Source organism: Entelurus aequoreus, linkage group LG17, assembly GCF_033978785.1.
Source record: "Entelurus aequoreus isolate RoL-2023_Sb linkage group LG17, RoL_Eaeq_v1.1, whole genome shotgun sequence".
In the NCBI taxonomy this organism is placed as follows: Eukaryota; Metazoa; Chordata; class Actinopteri; order Syngnathiformes; family Syngnathidae; genus Entelurus; species Entelurus aequoreus.
The window spans coordinates 13,689,685-13,710,652 of record NC_084747.1 but is presented as its reverse complement, the minus strand read 5'-3'; the positions used below and the strand labels follow the sequence as shown (position 1 = coordinate 13,710,652).

Sequence of the window (20,968 nt, the reverse complement as noted above, 5' to 3'; positions counted from 1 at the left end):
TATGTCTATATGTATTTATGGCGGACTTACCTGGGACTTTAAGATGGGCGGGGCTACCACTGACAGGTGACCATGTACGTAGCTTTAAAAATGGCATCATTGTTTCGTTTGTAAAAACAGCGTGCTTCGCCACCAGCATACCCCACTGGTTATTATCTGCTGCTGCTAATGCTGCTGATGCTGCTAATCCTGCTACTGCTACTGCTACTACTGCTGCAGCTGCTGCTACTACTACTGCTGCTGCTGTTGCTGCAATAAGTACTAAATAAAACAAGCAAAGAATGCACAGCGAGTAATTCCTTTCATGCTGAGTGACGACCCCTATTCAGAGGGCCAATACGGAAAAAACTGAACAGTAATAACCAACGGGTTGGATGAGATTGTAATTAACCTACAAATCCCCCGATGAGTTTCAAGCCTTGAAGAGAAATAAATAACTCTCCAAGCGAAACAACACTGTGTCCACCCAACCATTGACCAAAGGAGGACCACCATTTGGAGGGAAAGGACCCTGCTGGTGAAACCAAACCCCGGTCAGTTAAAGAATAAGGAAAATGGACACACAGGAATTTGAAGCCCTCAGAGGAATGCGCTCTGCTGCGCAATCCTCCTTCACCAAGAGGGCCAATAAGCTTGCCTCCAGAGTCAAACTGTTAGGAGAGAGAGCCCTGATTGACGAGCTGAGGAGCCTTGAGGTGGACTTTGAGAGGGTCAGTGATGCAGGAGATGACTATGCTGAAGCCCTCAATGCGGTGAACGGAACCGAGGATGAAGAGGACAAGGCAAAAGAAGAAGCAGCCTGCATAGCGGAGAAGACAGCTGAGTGCCTCCGTAAATACACAGAGACCGTTGAGCTCATTAAAGAATCAATCTGGACTACGTTTGCAGCAGATGACATCGGAGAATGTGTTTCCAGTGCAGAGAGTAAGATGAACCAGGTTGAGGGCTGCGACATAAAGAAGTTACGGAGGTCTGATTTTGAGCTCACCAGACATGGCCTTAGAGAGAGGATCGATGAGCTCGAGCGAAGATGCAGGAACTGGGATGCTCTTATCTCATATGCTAACACAAAGATGCTCAAGGAGAAGGTCTGAGCTCTGTGGCGCCGAGTAAGAGACTGGGAGGATAGCTGGAGAGACCTAAGATGCACAGAGTCATCCGATGAAGATATGGATGACAAAGTCCGACTACAAAAAGAGTCTGACAAGGCGCAGGACGTGCTCAACCCAGTCAGTCTCACAGAGCCTCCATTTAGCGGTCCCAGTCTCAAAGAGGAACTTCCTACAGGCAGCAACACCCAAGTTGCTCCATCCAATCCTCTCCCAACAACCATCTCAGCTTCAGGTGCCAGAATACAGGCACTTAGTGGACCAGTTGGTGGCAGCACTGGAGCCACATCAAATGTCTCTAGCACACCGCTGATGACCCAGAGTGCTCCCCGGGGCATCCCTGACATGTATTCTGGAGGTTACGGCTACAGAAATCAGTTCCCCCTCGAGAGAGTACGTCTCCCCACGTTTTCTGGTGACATAACAGATTATTACCGTTGGAAGGCTGAGTGGGGAGAACTGGAGCAATTGGGGAACCCACTGAGGCCGGCAGGTGTAACAAGGTTCCATCTCCTAGCTAGCCTCGGTGAGAAAGTGAAGAAGGACCTAGTCTTGTCCAGCTGCGCGTCCGCTGAGGAAATGTTCCAACGCTTGGACAACAGATATGGGAATAAGGCAAGGATTGTCCAAATGATTGCGAGTGAGGTGCAAGGCCTGCCCCCTGTAAAAGGAAATAACCCTAGGAGAGCAATTGAGCTGATCCAGACGGTGGAAAGGGCCCTAAGTAACCTTCTCATCCTGGGTGAAGAGGACGTTATGAAAAATCGTCTGGTGGCGCAGTCTCTGGAGCGTAAGCTACCGAACTTCCTAAAGGAGAAATGGGTGGCTTACAAAAATGTACCCACCAATGGTTTCGCCCATCAGAACCACTTTGAGTGTCTTCTTCAATTCCTAAAGATACAGGAGGTAATTCTCAGTTGAAAACGAGCCTTGCAGAAAAAAGTCCCTCTGAGAAACGCCCGATAGAAACTTCAGAGAAGAGGGCGAAGAAGGCTTTCTCCAGGGTCACTGCAGGTCAACGCGGGGCTCCAGCAAAGCCACAATCTGCATGCTCCGTCTGTGCCGACGAAACACACGCTGGAAGGCTTTTTGCTTGCAAAACGTTCAGGGACTTGGACCTGGCAAAAAGAAAGTCTCACATAAGGACCCATGGTGTGTGCAACAGGTTCTTGAACATTCACCCCAAGGATGGCCGTTGCAACTCAGGGTTCCTCTGCAGTAAAGCGGATTGCCGGCAAGACAAGACTCACCACTACCTGCTCTGCCCCAGGTTCGCCACTCAAAGGGACGGTGGCAGTAAAGTCCCAGTGAAAAGGCCTCTTGGCCTAACCAGCCAGCAGGAAGAGTTTCTTGCAACGCTAACCCCAGAGCAGAGGAAAGAGTGCAGGAAAGTGTTCTCAAACAAAACCACCACAGCAATCTGCACCAGCACTGGAAGTGTACCTAAAGAATATCCAGTGCTAATGATGCTCCTCAAGGTCACTACCAACTCTGGCCATCTCATCGGAACATTGATTGACCTTGCTTCGGATACCAATTACATCACAAATACTGGAGCCAAGCGTCTCGGACTATGTGGAGAGAACATCAAATTGATTGTGCATGGAGTTGGTGGGATGCGGAGGACAATCATGACCAGGAGATATACCCTTCGGTTGAGGGTAGGAACTCCAGAGGGAACGGTGGGAGTGCATAAGATCATTTGCTACGGCCTGGAGAGCATCGCAGAGGTCACCTAGAAAGCCACACCACATCAACTTCAAGGGTTCTTCCCTGGTGTTGCTGCTGAAGACTTGGTGCGGCCCACCAAAATCGATCTCCTCATCAGCCACAGGGAAGGTCGCCTGGTCCCACAGCCAGTCAGGAGAGAAGGGGACCTGATCCTTTGGGATGGCCCACTTGAAAAGACGGTCGCTGGGACCCACCCTAACCTCCTTGAGATGGTAGATTTAACCTTCCACCAGTCCGACACTCATTTCGCAAGGTCCATGAGAACTGCCTCAAGAGTATATGAGGAGGTCCTTGTGGACTCAAGCAATCCGAACACAGAGTTCACAAAGGAAGAGACAGTCCTCAGCAGCACCGCTACAACTAACAAGGAAGTGTTAGAGTGGTTCAGGTGGGACAGCATCGGGGCAGCGTGCGACCCTCAATGTGGCATGTGTGCCCCAGGAGGAAAGGAGATGACCCTTGGAGAAGAAAGGGAGTTGGAAAAAATCAAGAATGGCCTCTCCTATGTTCTAGCAGACAAGCACAGCCAGTCACCCCACTGGGAAGCTGCCTACCCCTGGCGAGGAGACCCAGCCTCTCTCCCTGACAATTGCAGAGCCGGGAGGCTACTTTCAGGAGGACGGAGTCTAGGCTGGGACGAGAGCCCGCTTGGAAAGCAGCGTATGGGGAACAAATCCATGACATGGTCAGAAGAGGTGCGGCTGTCAAGCTATCAGAAGAAGAGATGGATTCCTGGAAGGGCCCAAGGTGGTACATTAGCCACTTGGTCTCCCCGAACCCCCACTCTGCTTCCACCCCTGTGAGAATAGTGTGGAATAGCAGCCAAGAGTTTCAGGGTTGGAGCCTGAATGACCTCCTCCACAAAGGTCCAGATGTACTTAATCCAATAAAAGGAGTTCTCTTACGGTTCCGAAGTGGGCAACATGCTGCCCTGGGCGATGTACGAAAGATGTACAACTCAGTTTGGCTCAAGGATGAAGAGGTCCACCTGCATCGATTCCTGTGGAGGGATGACCCTCTGAACGAAATAGAGACGTTTGCAGTTGTCCGAGTGAACATTGGCGATAAGCCAGCAGGATGTATTGCCCAAGTTGCAATGCGAGAGACTGCTAAACTGCCACAGTTCTCGTCAATGCTCAAAGAACGTAGAGTTTTAGAAGAAGACTGCTACGTCGATGACATCCTGACGTCGGACAATGATCTTGATGCTCTACGAGAGACAACTGTTGGTGTGGAGAAGATCTTGGAGGCAGGAGGGTTCTCTCTAAAACCCTGGGTCTTCTCTGGCCAAAGTGGGAGGGGGAAAACCCAGAGCAGTCCCCAGCTTGGCTGTCCGAGCACGCCGAACATCCTCATCCTCCCAAATCAGATGCAAGAGGAGGACAGCAAAGCCCTCGGGGTTGGGTACGAGCCCGAGTCAGACAAGCTCTGCATCCTCGCTACAATCAACTTCTCAAAGAAGAGGGGGAAGATGAGGATTGGGCTTGACTTAAGAGAGGACGCTTGGAAGTGGGTTGAAGGAGACCTAAACATTGCCGATATCCTTACGAGGGGAGCGACTCCTGAGGAGTTGAACGAGGACTCGGAGTGGCAGAACGGGCCTGAGTTCCTCAAGTGGCCTGAAAGCAAGTGGCCGGTGAAGACTGCAAGTGAAATCGCTGCCACAGTCACCAAAGAGAGCATCAAGAAGCTTCAAAGACGTGTATTCTCTGCCGTGGTCACAAGGCGACAGAAAAATAAGAGCGACAGCAGAAAGAAGCCTCCTGAGCCTGGCGGCCCCGGGACCACTCCACCTCTGTCTATCCCACGGGTGCGGGCCGTGGCCCTTGTGCGCCTCGTTGAGCCTGGGAGGTTTAGCTCCCTCGCCAGGCTGTGCGGGACTGTTGCCTGGACTCGGCGGGCAGTGGAGGCCTGGTTAGGTGGCAGACACCAGGCCTCTGCCAATGGAAATGCAAAGCCTGGTCTTACAGCTGTTGAGAGGGCAGAGGCCTTCCATTACCTTGCCCTTGAAGCCCAGGACGGAGTTGAGTTCCGGGATGAAACTCTGGACCGACTCGTGGTCCGGAAAGAAGAGGTCACGGGACTCCTACTCTGCGGAGGACGAATTCAGTCCTGGAATGAAGGCAAGACTGCTATTCCTCTGGTCCCTATGCAGTCAAGATTGGCTACATTACTAGCCCAAGAGGCTCATGATAAGAACCACGAGGGGATTGCAGCAACTCTCCTAGGTACTCGGAGAAAAGCCTGGATCATACAGGGCCGTCGAGCAGTCAGAAGAGTCATTAGTGACTGCATCCACTGCCGAAAGCAAAGAGCTAGAGTATGCCAGCAAGTGATGAGTGACCTCCCGCTGGAGCGCACGCAAAGGGCAGGCCCATTCGAGTACACAACCCTGGATCTATTCGGCCCCTATGAAGTCAAGGACGCAGTCAAGAGGAGAGCAAGGAAGAAAGTCTGGGGAATTGTTTTCTGCTGCATGGCTTCAAGGGCAGTCCATGCCGATGTGTGCGATGACCAGTCCTCAGAAAGTTTTCTGCTGGCCTACTCCCGCTTTGTTGCCCTTAGAGGGCACCCACGCAAACTATGGTCCGACAAAGGGACGAACTTCATCGGGGCTAAACCCGCTCTGAATGAGCTCCAAAACCACTTGCACTGTCTACAAACATCATCTGTTGAGGACATTGCAGCCAAGAATGGGACAGACTGGGCATGGTGCTTCCACCCTGCCGATGCGCCTCACCGGAATGGAGCAGCAGAAGCTGCCGTAAAACTGATAAAAAGAGCCCTCACAAGTTTCAAAGGAGCGACAGACTCTCTCACCTGGGGCGACTTCCAGACTCTAATTTTTCAGGCAGCCAACCTGACAAACGAGCGCCCAATCGACGCTCGCGCCCAGGAGCAAGAGGAGTCAGTCGACTACATAACTCCCAACTCTCTCATCCTCGGACGATCCTCAGTGGGAGGAGACACAGATGGACTTGATCTAGTCACCCACCCTTGGCGCAGGCTAAGGAACATCCACAATTTAGTTGACAAATTCTGGACCAAGTGGAATGAACTAGCCGGTCCAAATCTCTTTGTCCGTGAGAAGTGGCATACAAAGGAGAGAAATGTCAAAGAGGGAGACATCGTCTGGATCGCAGACCCTAATGCTATGAGAGGACAATTCCGCTTGGGCATAGTTACAGCCACAAGACCAGACAGGCATGGAGTCGTCAGGGACGTCGATATCAAAGTTTGTGCCGGCCTCCCAACGACGACTACTGAGAGAAAAGGCAGGACAAATCAACAACTACCGTCAACCATCATCCTGCAAAGGGATGTAAGGCGGCTGGTCGTACTGATCCCAGCAGAGGATTCGACTCTAGCTGCGACTTCATGACGCTGTCTCCCGGGGCGACTTCAAAGTTCCAGTCACTGCCCCAACCCCTGGCCAAGTCAACGCCCCAAACCCCTTTAAACTATTTGGCTGGTTGGTGTAGGCGGATCGCTGCCACCATGCCCACACAGTGCACACAGTACATATACGAAGATGAGCATCCACACTTCATTAAAACAAAAACAAAAAAATACAAAACAAAACAAACAAAAAAGAAAACATTGTAACTTGGTTAGCGAACATGTGTCACAAAATGGGGTCTCTTGATCGTGGTGTAAGTTCCTTGGACGGGACATCAGGAACTTAAGTGGGAGGTGTTGGATTTATTATGTGTATTTGTTATGTCTATATGTATTTATGGCGGACTTACCTGGGACTTTAAGATGGGCGGGGCTACCACTGACAGGTGACCATGGACGTAGCTTTAAAAATGGCATCATTGTTTCGTTTGTAAAAACAGCGTGCTTCGCCACCAGCATACCCCACTGGTTATTATCTGCTGCTGCTAATGCTGCTGCTGCTAATGCTGCTAATGCTGCTGATGCTGCTAATGCTGCTACTGCTACTACTGCTGCAGCTGCTGCTACTACTACTGCTGCTGCTGTTGCTGCAATAAGTACTAAATAAAACAAGCAAAGAATGCACAGCGAGTAATTCCTTCCATGCTGAGTGACGACCCCTATTCAGAGGGCCAATACGGAAAAAACTGAACACTGTGTCAAAAACAAAGTAAATAAAATGATCATTACAATTGTACAGAAAGTGGATCCAATTTCTTGCATTTAATATCTAAAAAAGTTCTCTACTTCTTAACTACAGACTTCTTTGAGATAGATGTTATCTTTTTTAGTTTTGCGATGGATTTCAATATTGACTTTTTCCCCACTGTTAGTTTGTAATATCCTAATGTCCATCGAAGCAGATGTTTTCTACTTTCTGTGTCGTGATCCGTGGTCTGGATCATGTTTTGTGTTTTCTGTTTGTTAGGACTCCTTTAGTTCCTGTTTGTGCACCTCTGAGTTGGTTACCATAGCTACTTATTATTTTCACCTGCCTCTTGTGTTTGGGACGCGCACCTGTTTGTAATCAGAGACAGTATTTAAGCCTGCCTTTGCCAGTCAGTCGGTCTGGCTTCTTTGTTTACTTTACGCAACTGCTACATTCAATGTTTTCTAGTTCCCTGTGCGGGTCTTACGCTAAGTCCCGTCTTAGTGTTTTCCTTGTGAGCTATTCCGTTAGCTTTCCTTGTGTTAGACACGCTTCGTTTGGTTTGTTCCTGTCTTCGTTTTATGATTTATGAGAATAAATCATGTTCCTACCTGCAAGTCCTGTCCGGAGTCGTCCGTTTGCATCCCGGGAGAACAAACCTCGCAGCACCATGTGACCCGGTCGTAACATTCTGTGATTCTAGCTGAACTTCTCTGAGTCTATGACAAGTCATGTAAACATTGATCCATCATTCTGGCAAGGCACTAAATGAATGGCCATGAAACACTACACACTAGGGTTGTTAATTTAGTACCGGTACTAAATGTATAGATACTTTTGTAAATAAAGGGAACTATGAAAAATGTCAGTATTGGCTTTATTCTAAACAGAAAATCTTACACTACATTAAACACTCACAGTCAAAGAACAATTTTACAAGGTTAAAATATAAATTCAAAGGCAAATGTCCGGTTGTGCCCTGTGAAAATAATAAATAAAGTGACCAAGTTGTAACTAATCGACGGCCTCGTCCTTCCGACCAAAGAGCGGAGCTTTATGGACCCAGTGTTACCCCCGACAAAATATGGGCCCTGGAGGTAGTCACCGCCGCACAGCGACATTCAGATGAAAGAACGGTACCGGTACTTTTCAAAGGTGCTATAGTACCGATTTCAATTGATTAGTACCACAATACTTTATTAGTAGCAGTATACTGTACAACCCTACTACACACACATACAGTACATAGAAGAAAGTGTGTTTTTGTTGTTTGTGTCTTGCAGACGTCCAGCAGCTGATCGGTAATCCAGAAGAAGTTTCCCCTCAGTTAGGGGGGAGCTCCACTTTGAAGCAGGAGACTCCACAACCACCCTGCATTAAAAAGGAAGAGGAGGAACTCTGCATCACTCAGGAGGGAGAGTGTCTTCTAGGACAAGAGGAAGCTGATTACACCAAGTTTCCACTGAGTATTCTCTCTGTGAAGACTGAAGATGATGAAGAGAAACCACAAGTAGACAACCTCTTAGCTCCACTATCAGATATTGAGGCTGAAGACAAGGTTGAAGAACCTTTGAGCAGCGATAAAGACTGTGAAGGTGATAGAACTTACATTGCCAACAAACACTCTGAATGCTCTACAAAGAAGAGAGGTAAAACATGTTTGAGCTGCTCAGTTTGTGCTAAAACTTTTACTAAAAAGATCCGTTTGACTCGACACATGAGAACACACACAGGTAAAAAAAACATTTATTTGTTCAGTTTGTGGCATTCAGATGAAAGAACGGTACCCTTACTTTTCAAAGGTGCTATAGTACCGATTTCAATTGATTAGTACCACAATACTTTATTAGTAGCAGTATACTGTACAACCCTACTACACACACATACAGTACATAGAAGAAAGTGTGTTATTGTTGTTTGTGTCTTGCAGACGTCCAGCAGCTGATCAGTAATCCAGAAGAAGTTTCCCCTCAGTTAGGGGGGAGCTCCACTTTGAAGCAGGAGACTCCACAACCACCCTGCATTAAAAAGGAAGAGGAGGAACTCTGCATCACTCAGGAGGGAGAGTGTCTTCTAGAACGAAAGGAAGCTGATTACACCAAGTTTCCACTGAGTATTCTCTCTGTGAAGACTGAAGATGATGAAGAGAAACCACAAGTAGACAACCTCTTAGCTTCTCTATCAGATATTGAGGCTGAAGACAAGGTTGAAGAACCTTTGAGCAGTGATAAAGACTGTGAAGGTGATATGAGGACTCACATTGACAACAAACACTCTGAATGCTCTACAAAGAAGAGAGGTAAAACATGTTTGAGCTGCTCAGTTTGTGCTAAAAGTTTTACTAAAAAGAGCCGTTTGACTGAACACATGAGAACACACACAGGAGAAAAAACATTTATTTGTTCAGTTTGTGGCAAAAGCTTTTCTCAAAATAGCATTTTGACCGAACACATGAGAACACACACAGGAGAAAAACCATATAAGTGTTCAGTGTGTGGCAAAAGCTGTTCTGTTAAAAGCAATTTGACTCAACACATGAGAACACACACAGGAGAAAAACCATATAAGTGTTCAGTGTGTGGCAAAAGCTGTTCTGTTAAAAGCAATTTGACTCGTCACATGAGAACACACACAGGAGAAAAAACATGTAATTGTTCAGTTTGTGGCAAAAGCTTTTCTCAAAATAGCTCTTTGACTGAACACATGAGAACACACACAGGAGAAAAACCATTTAATTGTTCAGTTTGTGGCAAAAGCTTTTCTCAAAATAGCTCTTTGACTGAACACATGCGAACACACACAGGAGAAAAACCATTTAATTGTTCAGTTTGTGGCAAAAGCTTTTCTGTTAAGAGCCATTTGACTCAACACATGAGAACACACACTGGACTAAGACCATTTAATTGTTCAGTTTGTGGTAAAACCTTTCCTCATGACAGTTCTTTGTGGCGACACATGAGAACACACGCTGGAGTAAAAACATTTAGTTGTTCAGTTTGTGGCAACAGCTTTTCTCAAAATAACTATTTGACTCAACACATGAGAACACACACAGGGGAAAAACCATTTAATTGTTCAGTTTGTGGCAAAAGCTTTTCTCGAAATAGCCATTTGACTCAACACATGACAACACACACAGGTGAAAAACCATTTAATTGTTCAGTTTGTGGCGAAAGCTTTTCTCAAAATAGCCATTTGACTCAACACATGACAACACACACAGGTGAAAAACCATTTAATTGTTCAGTTTGTGGCAAAAGCTTTGCTGTTAAGAGCCATTTGACTCAACACATGAGAACACACACTGGACTAAGACCATTTAATTGTTCAGTTTGTGGTAAAACCTTTCCTTTTAACAGCTCTTTGTGGCGACACATGAGAACACACGCTGGAGAAAAGCCATTTAACTGTTCAATTTGTGGTAAAAACTTTTCTATTAAGAATCGTTTGACTGTACACATGAGAACACACACAGGTGAAAAACCATTTAGTTGTTCAGTGTGCTGTAAAAGGTTCCAACATAAAGCAGATGCAGGAAAACACATAAGATCACACAAGGGAAAATAACCAATTAGCTGTTTAGTTTGTGGTATGTTGCTCATATGTGGTGACATCCACCCTACCCAGGACCTCCTCACTGCTTCTTTCACAAATATCTGAGGTGTTTATACAAACTTGGATTATTTGGAGCATAATCTTATCTACTCATGACCCCATGTCTTCTCTGTATCTGAAACCTTCCTGAACAGTAAGATAGATGATGCTTCAAGTGCTTGGTTACTCCTTCTTTAGTCCAGGGACCTGGGGCCTCATGTGTCAAGTTTGTGCACGCTCAAAAACCTGCACTACACCTTTTTTCACTGCAAAGTTGAGATGTATCAAAACTGACGTTGACGCATAAGTGATGCTGGGTAACTGTTTGTATAACAAACTGCCAACTTTTATTCCTCAGACTGATTGATGTGCAAATCAGAGACATATGAACAATTAACCCCCAACACCCACAACCCAACCCCCACCTCCCTCGACATTCGCGCATAACCGGTTCGAGATGAGTTTGCGAAGTGTAAAATTCAGCTGCATTTTTAATGAAAGAAACTGCTGTTCTAATTGTGTCCACTGGATGTCACAAAAGCAATTCTGTTAGGCAAGCAAATAGTTTATACCGGGGCGAGCAAGTATACCAAGCAAGAGGTACACGGTAAAGTGGGGCTGTGATTCCTCCCCCTTGACCCAATCAGTAACCCCACTTAAAATAGAATTGAATAGAATTGAGTTTTATTGTCATTATTACAGTCAACCGGTTCAAAGAACAACGCAAATGGAGCAGATCCCCTAAGGTGCTTACACAATAATTTTAGTAATGTACATGACCGTTCAAAAGTTTGGGGTCACATTGAAATGTCCTAATTTTTGAAGGAAAATCACTGTACTTTTCAATGAAGATAACTTCAAACTAGTCTTAACTTTAAAGAAATACACTCTATACATTGCTAATGTGGTAAAAGACTATTCTAGCTGCAAATGTCTGGTTTTTGGTGCAATATCTACATAGGTTTATAGAGGCCCATTTCCAGCAACTATCACTCCAGTGTTCTAATGGTACAATGTGTTTGCTCATTGGCTCAGAAGGCTAATTGATGATTAGAAAACCCTTGTGCAATCATGTTCACACATCTGAAAACAGTTTAGCTCATTACAGAAGCTACAAAACTGACCTTCCTTTGAGCAGATTGAGTTTCTGGAGCATCACATTTGTGGGGTCAATTAAACGCTCAAAATGGCCAGAAAAAGAGAACTTAAATCTGAAACTCGACAGTCTATTCTTGTTCTTAGAAATGAAGGCTATTCCACAAAATTGTTTGGGTGACCCCACACTTTTGAACGGTAGTGTAAATAGTAAAAAAGATAAGAAAGAAGATATGTATCTATATACTGTATATGTATATTTTCACACACATGCATATATCCATACATATGCATATACATATATATATATATATATATATATATATATATATATATATATATATATATATATATATATATATATATATATATATATACACATACAACATTATTGCACATTATAGTCCGAAAAATAAAAAGACATGACTCATGAGGACAAGACGGACACATTGTGCTCACTCAGGGCCTGTTTAATGCTTCTATGGCTCTTGGGTAAAAAATGTTTTTTAGTCTATTTGTGTCCGCTTTTAGACCCTATAGCGTCTGCCTGAGGGTAGCAATTCTAAGTGGCAGTGCCCGGGCTGGAATGGGTCTTTCAGGATGCTCTGTGCCTTCCTGAGACAGCAGGAGTTGTACAGGTCAGCCAGGGAGGGGAGGGGGCATCCGATGATCTTCTGGGCGGTGTTTATGAACCTCTGGAGCTCCGTTCTCTCGGCGGCCGTGCAGCTGCCGAACCAAACGCAGATGCAGTAGGTCAGGATGCTCTCAATAGAGCACCGGTAGAAGGACACCAGCAGTTCCTGTGAGAGGTGGTTATTCCTGAGTATTCTCAGGAAGTGCAGTCTCTGGTGTACCTTCTTGATGGTAGCCGTGGTGGTTGGTGCTCCAGGTTAGGTCGTCGTCCAGGTGGACTCCCAGGAAGCGGAAGTCTGAGGCCCTCCTCACGCAGTCACCGCTGATGACCAGAGGCAGGATGTCCGTTTATTTCCTCCTGGAGTCTATGACCAGCTCCTTGGTCTTGGAGGTGTTAGGGGCCAGGTTGTTTACTGTGCACCACTCCGACAGCTTCTCCACCTCGTCCCGATATGCAGCCTCGTCTCCCCCCGAGATGAGCCCCACTACGGTGGTGTCATCCGAAAATTTGATGACGGAGTTGCTGGAGTGGGCAGGTGTGCAGTCATACGTGTAGAGGGTGTAGGGTAGGGGGCTCAGCACGCAGCCTTGTGTAGAGCCGGTGCTGAGGTATAGGCTCGATGACATGTGGCGGAACTGCACCCTCTGGGGGCGGTTGGATAAGAAGTCTTTAATCCACATGCAGATGGAGTTCGATAGACCCAGGTCTGACACTTTTTATACAAGTCTGTCAGGTATTATAATGTTAAATGCCGAACTATAATCCACAAAAAGCAGCCGCACGTAGCTCCCCCCGTCTCCAGGTGACCCAGAGAGGGCCCGTAGCCTTCCTCTGGTTCACCGCCCTCAGCATGCGCCTCACCTCATGCTCCTCCAGTATAAGGGTACGGCTGCTGTGGGTGTTAGGTGGGGGTGTTGTGACGGCCGCAGGTGTCTTTCTCTCGAATCAGGTGAAGAAGCCGTTTAGCTCCCCTGCTCGAGAGGCGTCGCCGTCAGCCGAGGGGTTACTGGGTCTGAGGTTGGCCATGTGTTGTATTCCTTTCCTACTTCCTTGGTGTTGTTGCTCTAAAGGTGGTCTTCCATTCTCCTCCTGTGCTCGGCTTTGCCTCTCTGATACCTCTCTTCAGATTGGCTCTGGCAGCACTGTAGAGTGCCTGGTCCTGCGCTTTGAAGGCACTGTCTCTCTCTTTGAGTAGGCCCTGTACTTCTTTTGTCATCCAGGGCTTCCTGTTGGGGTAGACCCGGATGCACTTGTCCACTGTGACAGTGTCTATGCAGTGTTTGATGTACCCCGGGACCGCTGCTGTGTACTGCTCCAAGTCTGAGTTTTCAAAAACTGACCAGTCTGTTGTTTCAAAGCAGTCCTGCAGCTGTTCCATGGCTCCCCCCGGCCATGTGTTGACCGTTTTGGTTGTGATAGGAGCACTTCTCCTTATTGGTATGTAAGCTGGTAACAGGAGCAGAGACATGTGGTCAGACTTGCCTAGTTGAGGTAGTTGTTTGGCTCTATATCCATTTTTTATGTTGGAATAGACTTTGTCCAGTGTGTTAGCTCCCCTCGTAGCACACTTCACGTACTGGTGTAGTTTAGGGATTACCTTTTTCAGGTCGGCATGATTGAAATCCCCCGCTATGATGTGGACTGCGTCGAGATGTTTGTCCTACTGAAATGAATTTTTTTTATTTAAACGAGGATAGCAGATCTATTCTATGTGTCATACTTGATCATTTCGCGATATTGCCATATTTTTGCTGAAAGGATTTAGTATAGAACAACGACGATAAAGATTGCAACTTTTGGTATCTGATAAAAAAAGGCTTGCCCCTACCGGAAGTAGCGTGACGTAGTCAGTTGAACATATACGCAAAGTTCCCTATTGTTTACAATGATGGCCGGCATGAAGTGAGAGAGATTCGGACCGAGAAAGCGACAATTTCCCCATTAATTTGAGCGAGGATGAAAGATTTGTGGATGAGTAAAGTGCAAGTGAAGGACTAGTGGGGAGTTGAAGCTATTCAGATAGGGAAGATGCTGTGAGAGCCGGGGGTGGCCTGATATTCAGCTGGGAATGACTACAACAGTAAATAAACACAAGACATATATATACTCTATTAGCCACAACACAACCAGGCTTATATTTAATATGCCACAAATTAATCCTGCATAAAAACACCTGCATGTTTGTTATGCTAGCTCCTAGCTCCTATGCTAGCTCCTAGCTCCATAGAACACGCCAATACAGTTCAAACACCTGATCAACACACACAATCACTCAGCCCAAAAGACCGTTCACCTAACCCAAGGTTCATAAAGCTTATATATTTTTAAAAAGTTACGTACGTGACGCGCACATACGGTCAAGCTATCAAATGTTTAGCAGCCAAGGCTGCATACTCACGGTACCTGGTATTCAGCTGGGAATGACTAAAACAGTAAATAAACACAAGACATATATTTACTCTATTAGCCACAACACAACCAGGCTTATATTTAATATGACACAAATTAATCCTGCATAAAAACACATACGTCTTTGTTATGCTAACTCCTAGCTCCTATGCTAGCTCCTAGCTCCATAGAATACGCCAATACAATTCAAACACCTGATCAACACACACAGTCACTCAGCCCAAAAGACCGTTCACCTAACCCAAGGTTCATAAAGCTTATATATTTTAAAAAAGTTACGTACATACGCAAAAAAAAGTTGCGCACATACGGTCAAGCGATGAAATGTTTAGAAGCCAAAGCTGCATACTCACAGTAGCACGTCTGCGTCTTTGTCATCCAAATCAAAGTAATCCTGGTAAGAGTCTGTGTTGTCCCAGTTCTCTACAGGCGTCTGTGTATCGAAGTCAAAAGTCCTCCTGGTTAGAGTCTCTGTTATCCGAGTTCTTCCATCTTTCGGGAATGTAAACAAAGAAGCGCCGGCTGTGTACTGTTGTTGCTGACTACGTTCGAAAAATACGTCCATTTCGCACCGACAACTTTCTTCTTTGCTTGCTCAGCTTCTTTCTCCATAATGCAATGAACATGATTGCAACAGATTCACGAACACAGATGTCCAGAATACTGTGGAATTATGAAATGAAAACAGAGCTTTTTCGTATTGGCTTCAATGTGGAAGGCATACCCGTGTTCCCCGGGCTACGTCACGCGCATACGTCATCCTCAGAGGCGTTTCGAACCGGAAGTTTAGCGGCAAATTTAAAATGTCACTTTATAAGTTAACCCGGCCGTATTGGCATGTGTTATAATGTTAAGATTTCATCATTGATATATAAACTATCAGACTGCGTGGTCGGTAGTAGTGGCTTTCAGTAGGCCTTTAAGTCTAAATTCATTGTGTTCTTTAAGGTGTTTTTGAAAATGCACCATATTTTTCCTTTTAATGTTTAACTAACTTGAAGTGTTTTTTCAAAAGGATTATTTGTGATATGTACATTTTCAGAATGTGTTCTATTTTGGGCCAAAGTAAAACAAAGAAAACAATCTGAAGTTGTCGTCGTATTTTTAAGTTATCATGCCATGATTTTACCCGTCCCGCCCACGTGGAAATAGATTTTCCTCCATGCGGCCCCTGAGCTAAAATGAGTTTGACACACCTGCTGTAATGTGACTCATGTGAGCAGGTTACTGTATAAACACATTTTGTTATAAGTTATAAAAATGTGTTCAGTTCTCAGAGACACATCAATGTCAGGCTGACAATCGCTCTTCCGCTTTCTCCAAACAGGAGAACAAAGCAGCTCCTACTGACTTGTGATTGGTCAGACCGTGCCCATCTTAATCACATGGCTAATTTCAATATAAAAAATTAAGATGCAACACAATTGAATATCTTATATGTTCAGACAGTAATGTGTTTATATAAGTTTGGATTGTGTTATGATGTTTGTAATGGGGAAAGACGTTAATGTGTCTTGTTTTCATGTTTGCATTTAAGATAGTTGACATTTAGCATGATAGCTGTTAACTGGCGATTAGTGATGTTAAGTGCCTAAGATGGTAGTTATTGATTAGCAGTGTGATGAGGGCTTTCTGCTGGTGAGTGATTAGCACTACAGTTAGAGCCACCTATCGCTAGGTAGAAATGAGCAGTTTCACCAACATTTTTATGTGAAACCATATTACTAACTGTCTGGTGTTTTACAGGATTCATGGAAGTTTATTGTCATACCAGCACACGATACACATGAGATGGCACACAATTTAGTAGCACTTGAACAATAGGATTGGTCCTGGTGGAGATCTACACTCTTAGTGCTTTTCTTCTTTATTCAGAGTAATCATTTGACTTTATAAAGGTTTTTTAACTAAAATGACTAAGTGGATTGAACAATATTACTTGTTTTTCTTGTAGTATTTAAAATGTATGATTTTTTTTCTTCGATGTTTGCCCTTTTTCTGGTTTGAACAACAGCCATGGAAAAAGTCTGTGCATGTGCTTGTATATATATATTTTTTATTTTTAAACAGTAGTTGTCCATTATTTAATGTTAGATACTTTTGCCAACTATTGTTTTAAAACAAGATTAAATTGCCTTTATTTTGAAAAAAAAACAACTGTTGTGGAGTAGGAAACGGAAGTTGCTGACTTCTAGCGCATGCGCAAATGTACTCGAAGCCAAGCAAAAAGACGAAGACCGCATGCTATGGTTGTTCGGAGATTCTTCGAATTCACGATCTTAAAGTCATATGATTCACAGCAAATATAGCAACAAATATCTCAATTGGTATTTTCCAAAGCCACGAAACCTGCATTGAGTTTGGAGCGATATCTGAAGTGAAGATTGAAGACGTGATAGAAGATGGACGACTACTGCTATGCTAAGATGGCGACGTCCGCTAAAAGAGAACATGAAAGAGAATCAGCGCCACCAACTTCCAGCAAATCACCAACGGAGATAAAGACGAAAGATGAAGGTGAGTGGCTTGAAGTTTTGTTATTTGAAAACTATTTCAAGCCCTAAAAGTCGAAATTAGCCGACTTTGTTGAAGAATGTAAAGAAAGAGCCGCCATGATTGTTAGCTTGAAGAAGGCAGTGGAGTTCACATCAGAGGAGATGAAAGAATGCAAAAGTCAAATGAAGAAAGTGGAAGAGCAAAACAAGCGCTTGTGTAAAGAAAATAATGATGTGAAAGAAGAGATGTTGGGGAAGAGTAAGAGATGTGAAGAGAAGACTGGACCACATGTCTACATCAACGTGCAGAGGATTGGAGGTCATAAAGAACAAGAAAATAACAAATGTATGCTTTGTTCAAACACTAATGGTCAAATAAGATAGCTGGTAGTGTTTTTGTTATACTGTAAAGTTCAAATTTGAATGACAATAAAAATAAGTCGAAGTCTAAGTTACAAACATCTGAGCCTCTTTAAATATTTGTATTTATTTCTAGTTCTTATCTTCTTGTTTTTCTAAAAAAGTTATGTTGAATTCCTTTGGTGGTGGTATGGTATGATATGTTTTAATAACAGATAGTTAATGTTAAAAATGTGCCTGAAATTAAACAAAGCCCCAAATTGGAAAAGACAACTTTCACTAAGGGTGTGACACGAATATTCAAGAAACGGAATTCAGAAAAATTTAAACAGAAAAGCTGAATTAGATTAGTTTTTCATTTTAATTTATTGTTACTATGATTTTTATTTTACGTGTTATTTATTTGTTACTAATGTATATCTGGATGTTCTTTTAGATTATATTTAAAATAGAGTTTTGGTGATGCTTTTTGTATGTTTTCAAATTAATAAATAATTTAGTTATTTATCGTTATTCCAAAATCCCTCAAAATAAATGTTATTATGTTTTGCCATAATTGTCCAGCCCTAGACGAGGTATTGGAAAGGACTTCATGACAAACTATGTATCACGGTACTTGAGTCACGATACAATAGTCAATTGTAATATTGTGACATGGAGTTTTACTGCCATTTTTACAAAGTCAAACTACTTAAAATTAATGTTATATAAATGTATACCTGATGACAGTTATTATTTATTGGACAAACTGTGTCAAAAACAAAGTAAATAAAATGATCTTTGCATGTGTACAGAAAGTGGATCACATTTCTTGCATTTAATATCTAAAAAAAGTTCTCTACTTCTTGACTACAGACTTATTTGAGATAGATATTATCTTTTTTAGTTTTGCGATGTATTTCAGTATTGACTTTTTCCCCACTGTTAGTTTGTAGTATCCTAATGTCCATCGCAGCAGATGTTTTCTACTTTCTGTGATTCTAGCTGAACTTTTCTGAGTCTATGACAAGTCATGTAAACATTGATCCATCATTCTGGCAAGGCACTAAATGAATGGCCATGAAACACTACACACTAGGGTTGTCCCCATACCAATAATTTAGTACCGGTACTAAATGTATAGATACTTTTCCAAATAAAAGGAACTACGAAAGTGTCGATATTGGCTTCATTTTAACAGAAAATCTTACACTTCATTAAACACTCACAGTCAAAGAACAATTTCACAAGGTTAAAATATAAATTAAAAGGCATTAAACACTTTGGGATTTTCTTGTTGCACTCAAAGAACAATTTACAATTTTCCATATTACATATATCCATCCATTTTCTACCGCTTATTCCCTTCGGGGTCGCGGGGGGCGCTGGAGCCTATATAGTCTGCTATAATCAAGGATTAGATTAGAATAGAACAGAAAGTTTTGCTGACATTATATAAAGTTAAAGGCCTACTGAAACCCACTACTACCGACCACGCAGTCTGATAGTTTATATATCAATGATGAAACCTTAACATTATAACACATGCCAATACGGCCGGGTTAACTTATAAAGTGACATTTTAAATTTGTCGCTAAACTTCCGGTTCGAAACGCCTCTGAGGATGACGTATGCGCGTGACGTGGCCCGGCGAACACGGGTATGCCTTCCACATTGAAGCCAATACGAAAAAGCTCTGTTTTCATTTCATAATTCCACAGTATTCTGGACATCTGTGTTCGTGAATCTGTTGCAATCATGTTCATTGCATTATGGAGAAGGAAGCTGAGCAAGCAAAGAAGAAAGTTGTCGGTGCGAAATGGACGTATTTTTCGAACGTAGTCAGCCACAACAGTACACAGCCGGCGCTTCTTTGTTTACATTCCCGAAAGATGCAGTCAAGATGGAAGAACTCGGATAACAGAGACTCTAACCAGGAGGACTTTTGACTTCGATACACAGACGCCTGTAGAGAACTGGGACAACACAGACTCTTACCAGGATTACTTTGATTTGGATGACAAAGACGCAGACGTGCTACTGTGAGTATGCAGCTTTGGCTTCTAAACATTTGATCGCTTGACCGTATGTGCGCAACTTTTTTTTGCGTATGTACGTAACTTTTTTAAAATATATAAGCTTTATGAACCTTGGGTTAGGTGAACGGTCTTTTGGGCTGAGTGATTGTGTGTGTTGATCAGGTGTTTGAATTGTATTGGCGTGTTCTATGGAGCTAGGAGCTAGCAGAGGAGCTAGGAGCTAGCATAACAAACACGCAGGTGTTTTTATGCAGGATTAATTTGTGGCATATTAAATATAAGCCTGGTTGTGTTGTGGCTAATAGAGTATATATATGTCTTGTGTTTATTTACTGTTGTAGTCATTCCCAGCTGAATATCAGGTACCGTGAGTATGCAGCCTTGGCTGCTAAACATTTGATAGCTTGACCGTATGTGCGCGTCAGCATCACGTACGTAACTTTTTAAAAATATATAAGCTTTATGAACCTTGGGTTAGGTGAACGGTCTTTTGGGCTGAGTGATTGTGTGTGTTGATCAGGTGTTTGAATTGTATTGGCGTGTTCTATGGAGCTAGGAGCTAGCAGAGGAGCTAGGAGCTAGCGTAACAAACACGCAGGTGTTTTTATGCAGGATTAATTTGTGGCATATTAAATATAAGCCTGGTTGTGTTGTGGCTAATAGAGTATATATATGTCTTGTGTTTATTTACTGTTGTAGTCATTCCCAGCTGAATATCAGGTCACCCCCGGCTCTCACAGCATCTTCCCTATCTGAATAGCTTCAACTCCCCACTAGTCCTTCACTTGCACTTTACTCATCCACAAATCTTTCATCCTCGCTCAAATTAATGGGGAAATTGTCGCTTTCTCGGTCCGAATCTCTCTCAGTGAATGAGCGGGCGAGTAAAGAGAGAGCAGCAGGACAGGTGTAACAACTACATTATACCTGTCACTATTTAAACTCCTTGTGCAGATCTGAATGCTTATTATTTAAATGTTGACCTAAGTCTGAAGCAAAGGTGGTCATACACTTAAGACCTTCAGTATATCAATATGTGGAATTAAATTATGGAATGGATTAAGCAAAGCAATCAAACAATGTACTAATATGATCCACTTCAAGAAACTCTTCAAACTTAAAGTGTTTACAAAGTACAATGAAGAAGAACCATGACAAACATTCTCAATTTATTTCATCCATCCATTCATTCATTCTTAAAGTAATCTTACTTATCTCATCATATGAAATATGACTTACTTCACCAATTATTATTATTAAATTCTTACTATTATTTATTTATTTATTTTTATTGTAATTACTTATGGAGTTTATTGTGAAAAAATTGTGAACAGGAAGTGAACAAAAAGTTTTGCAACTGTTATGTAAAGAAAAGGGGTAGGATTAAATAAGCTCTGCTTCTTCCTACTCCTTTTCGAACATGTTGAAAAGAAACT

General features: G+C 43.5%; 1 protein-coding gene across 3 annotated transcripts in view; it reads left to right on the top strand.

The window, feature by feature from the left end:
* The window catches only part of LOC133632482 (gastrula zinc finger protein XlCGF57.1-like), a 104,383-nt gene that overhangs the window by 67,142 nt on the left and 16,273 nt on the right, over positions 1–20,968 (top strand). Inside the window, exons 1-2 of one of the 3 annotated variants that reach the window (XM_062024922.1) lie at positions 8,212–8,576; positions 8,858–11,896. In XM_062024922.1, coding sequence (XP_061880906.1) covers positions 9,175–10,494 — 1,320 coding nt within the window. In that variant the 5' untranslated portion in view covers positions 8,212–8,576; positions 8,858–9,174 and the 3' untranslated portion in view covers positions 10,495–11,896. Of the gene's footprint in view, positions 1–8,211; positions 8,661–8,857 lie in introns of those variants that run through there. The other 2 variants (XM_062024920.1, XM_062024919.1) reach the window with 2 other exon arrangements.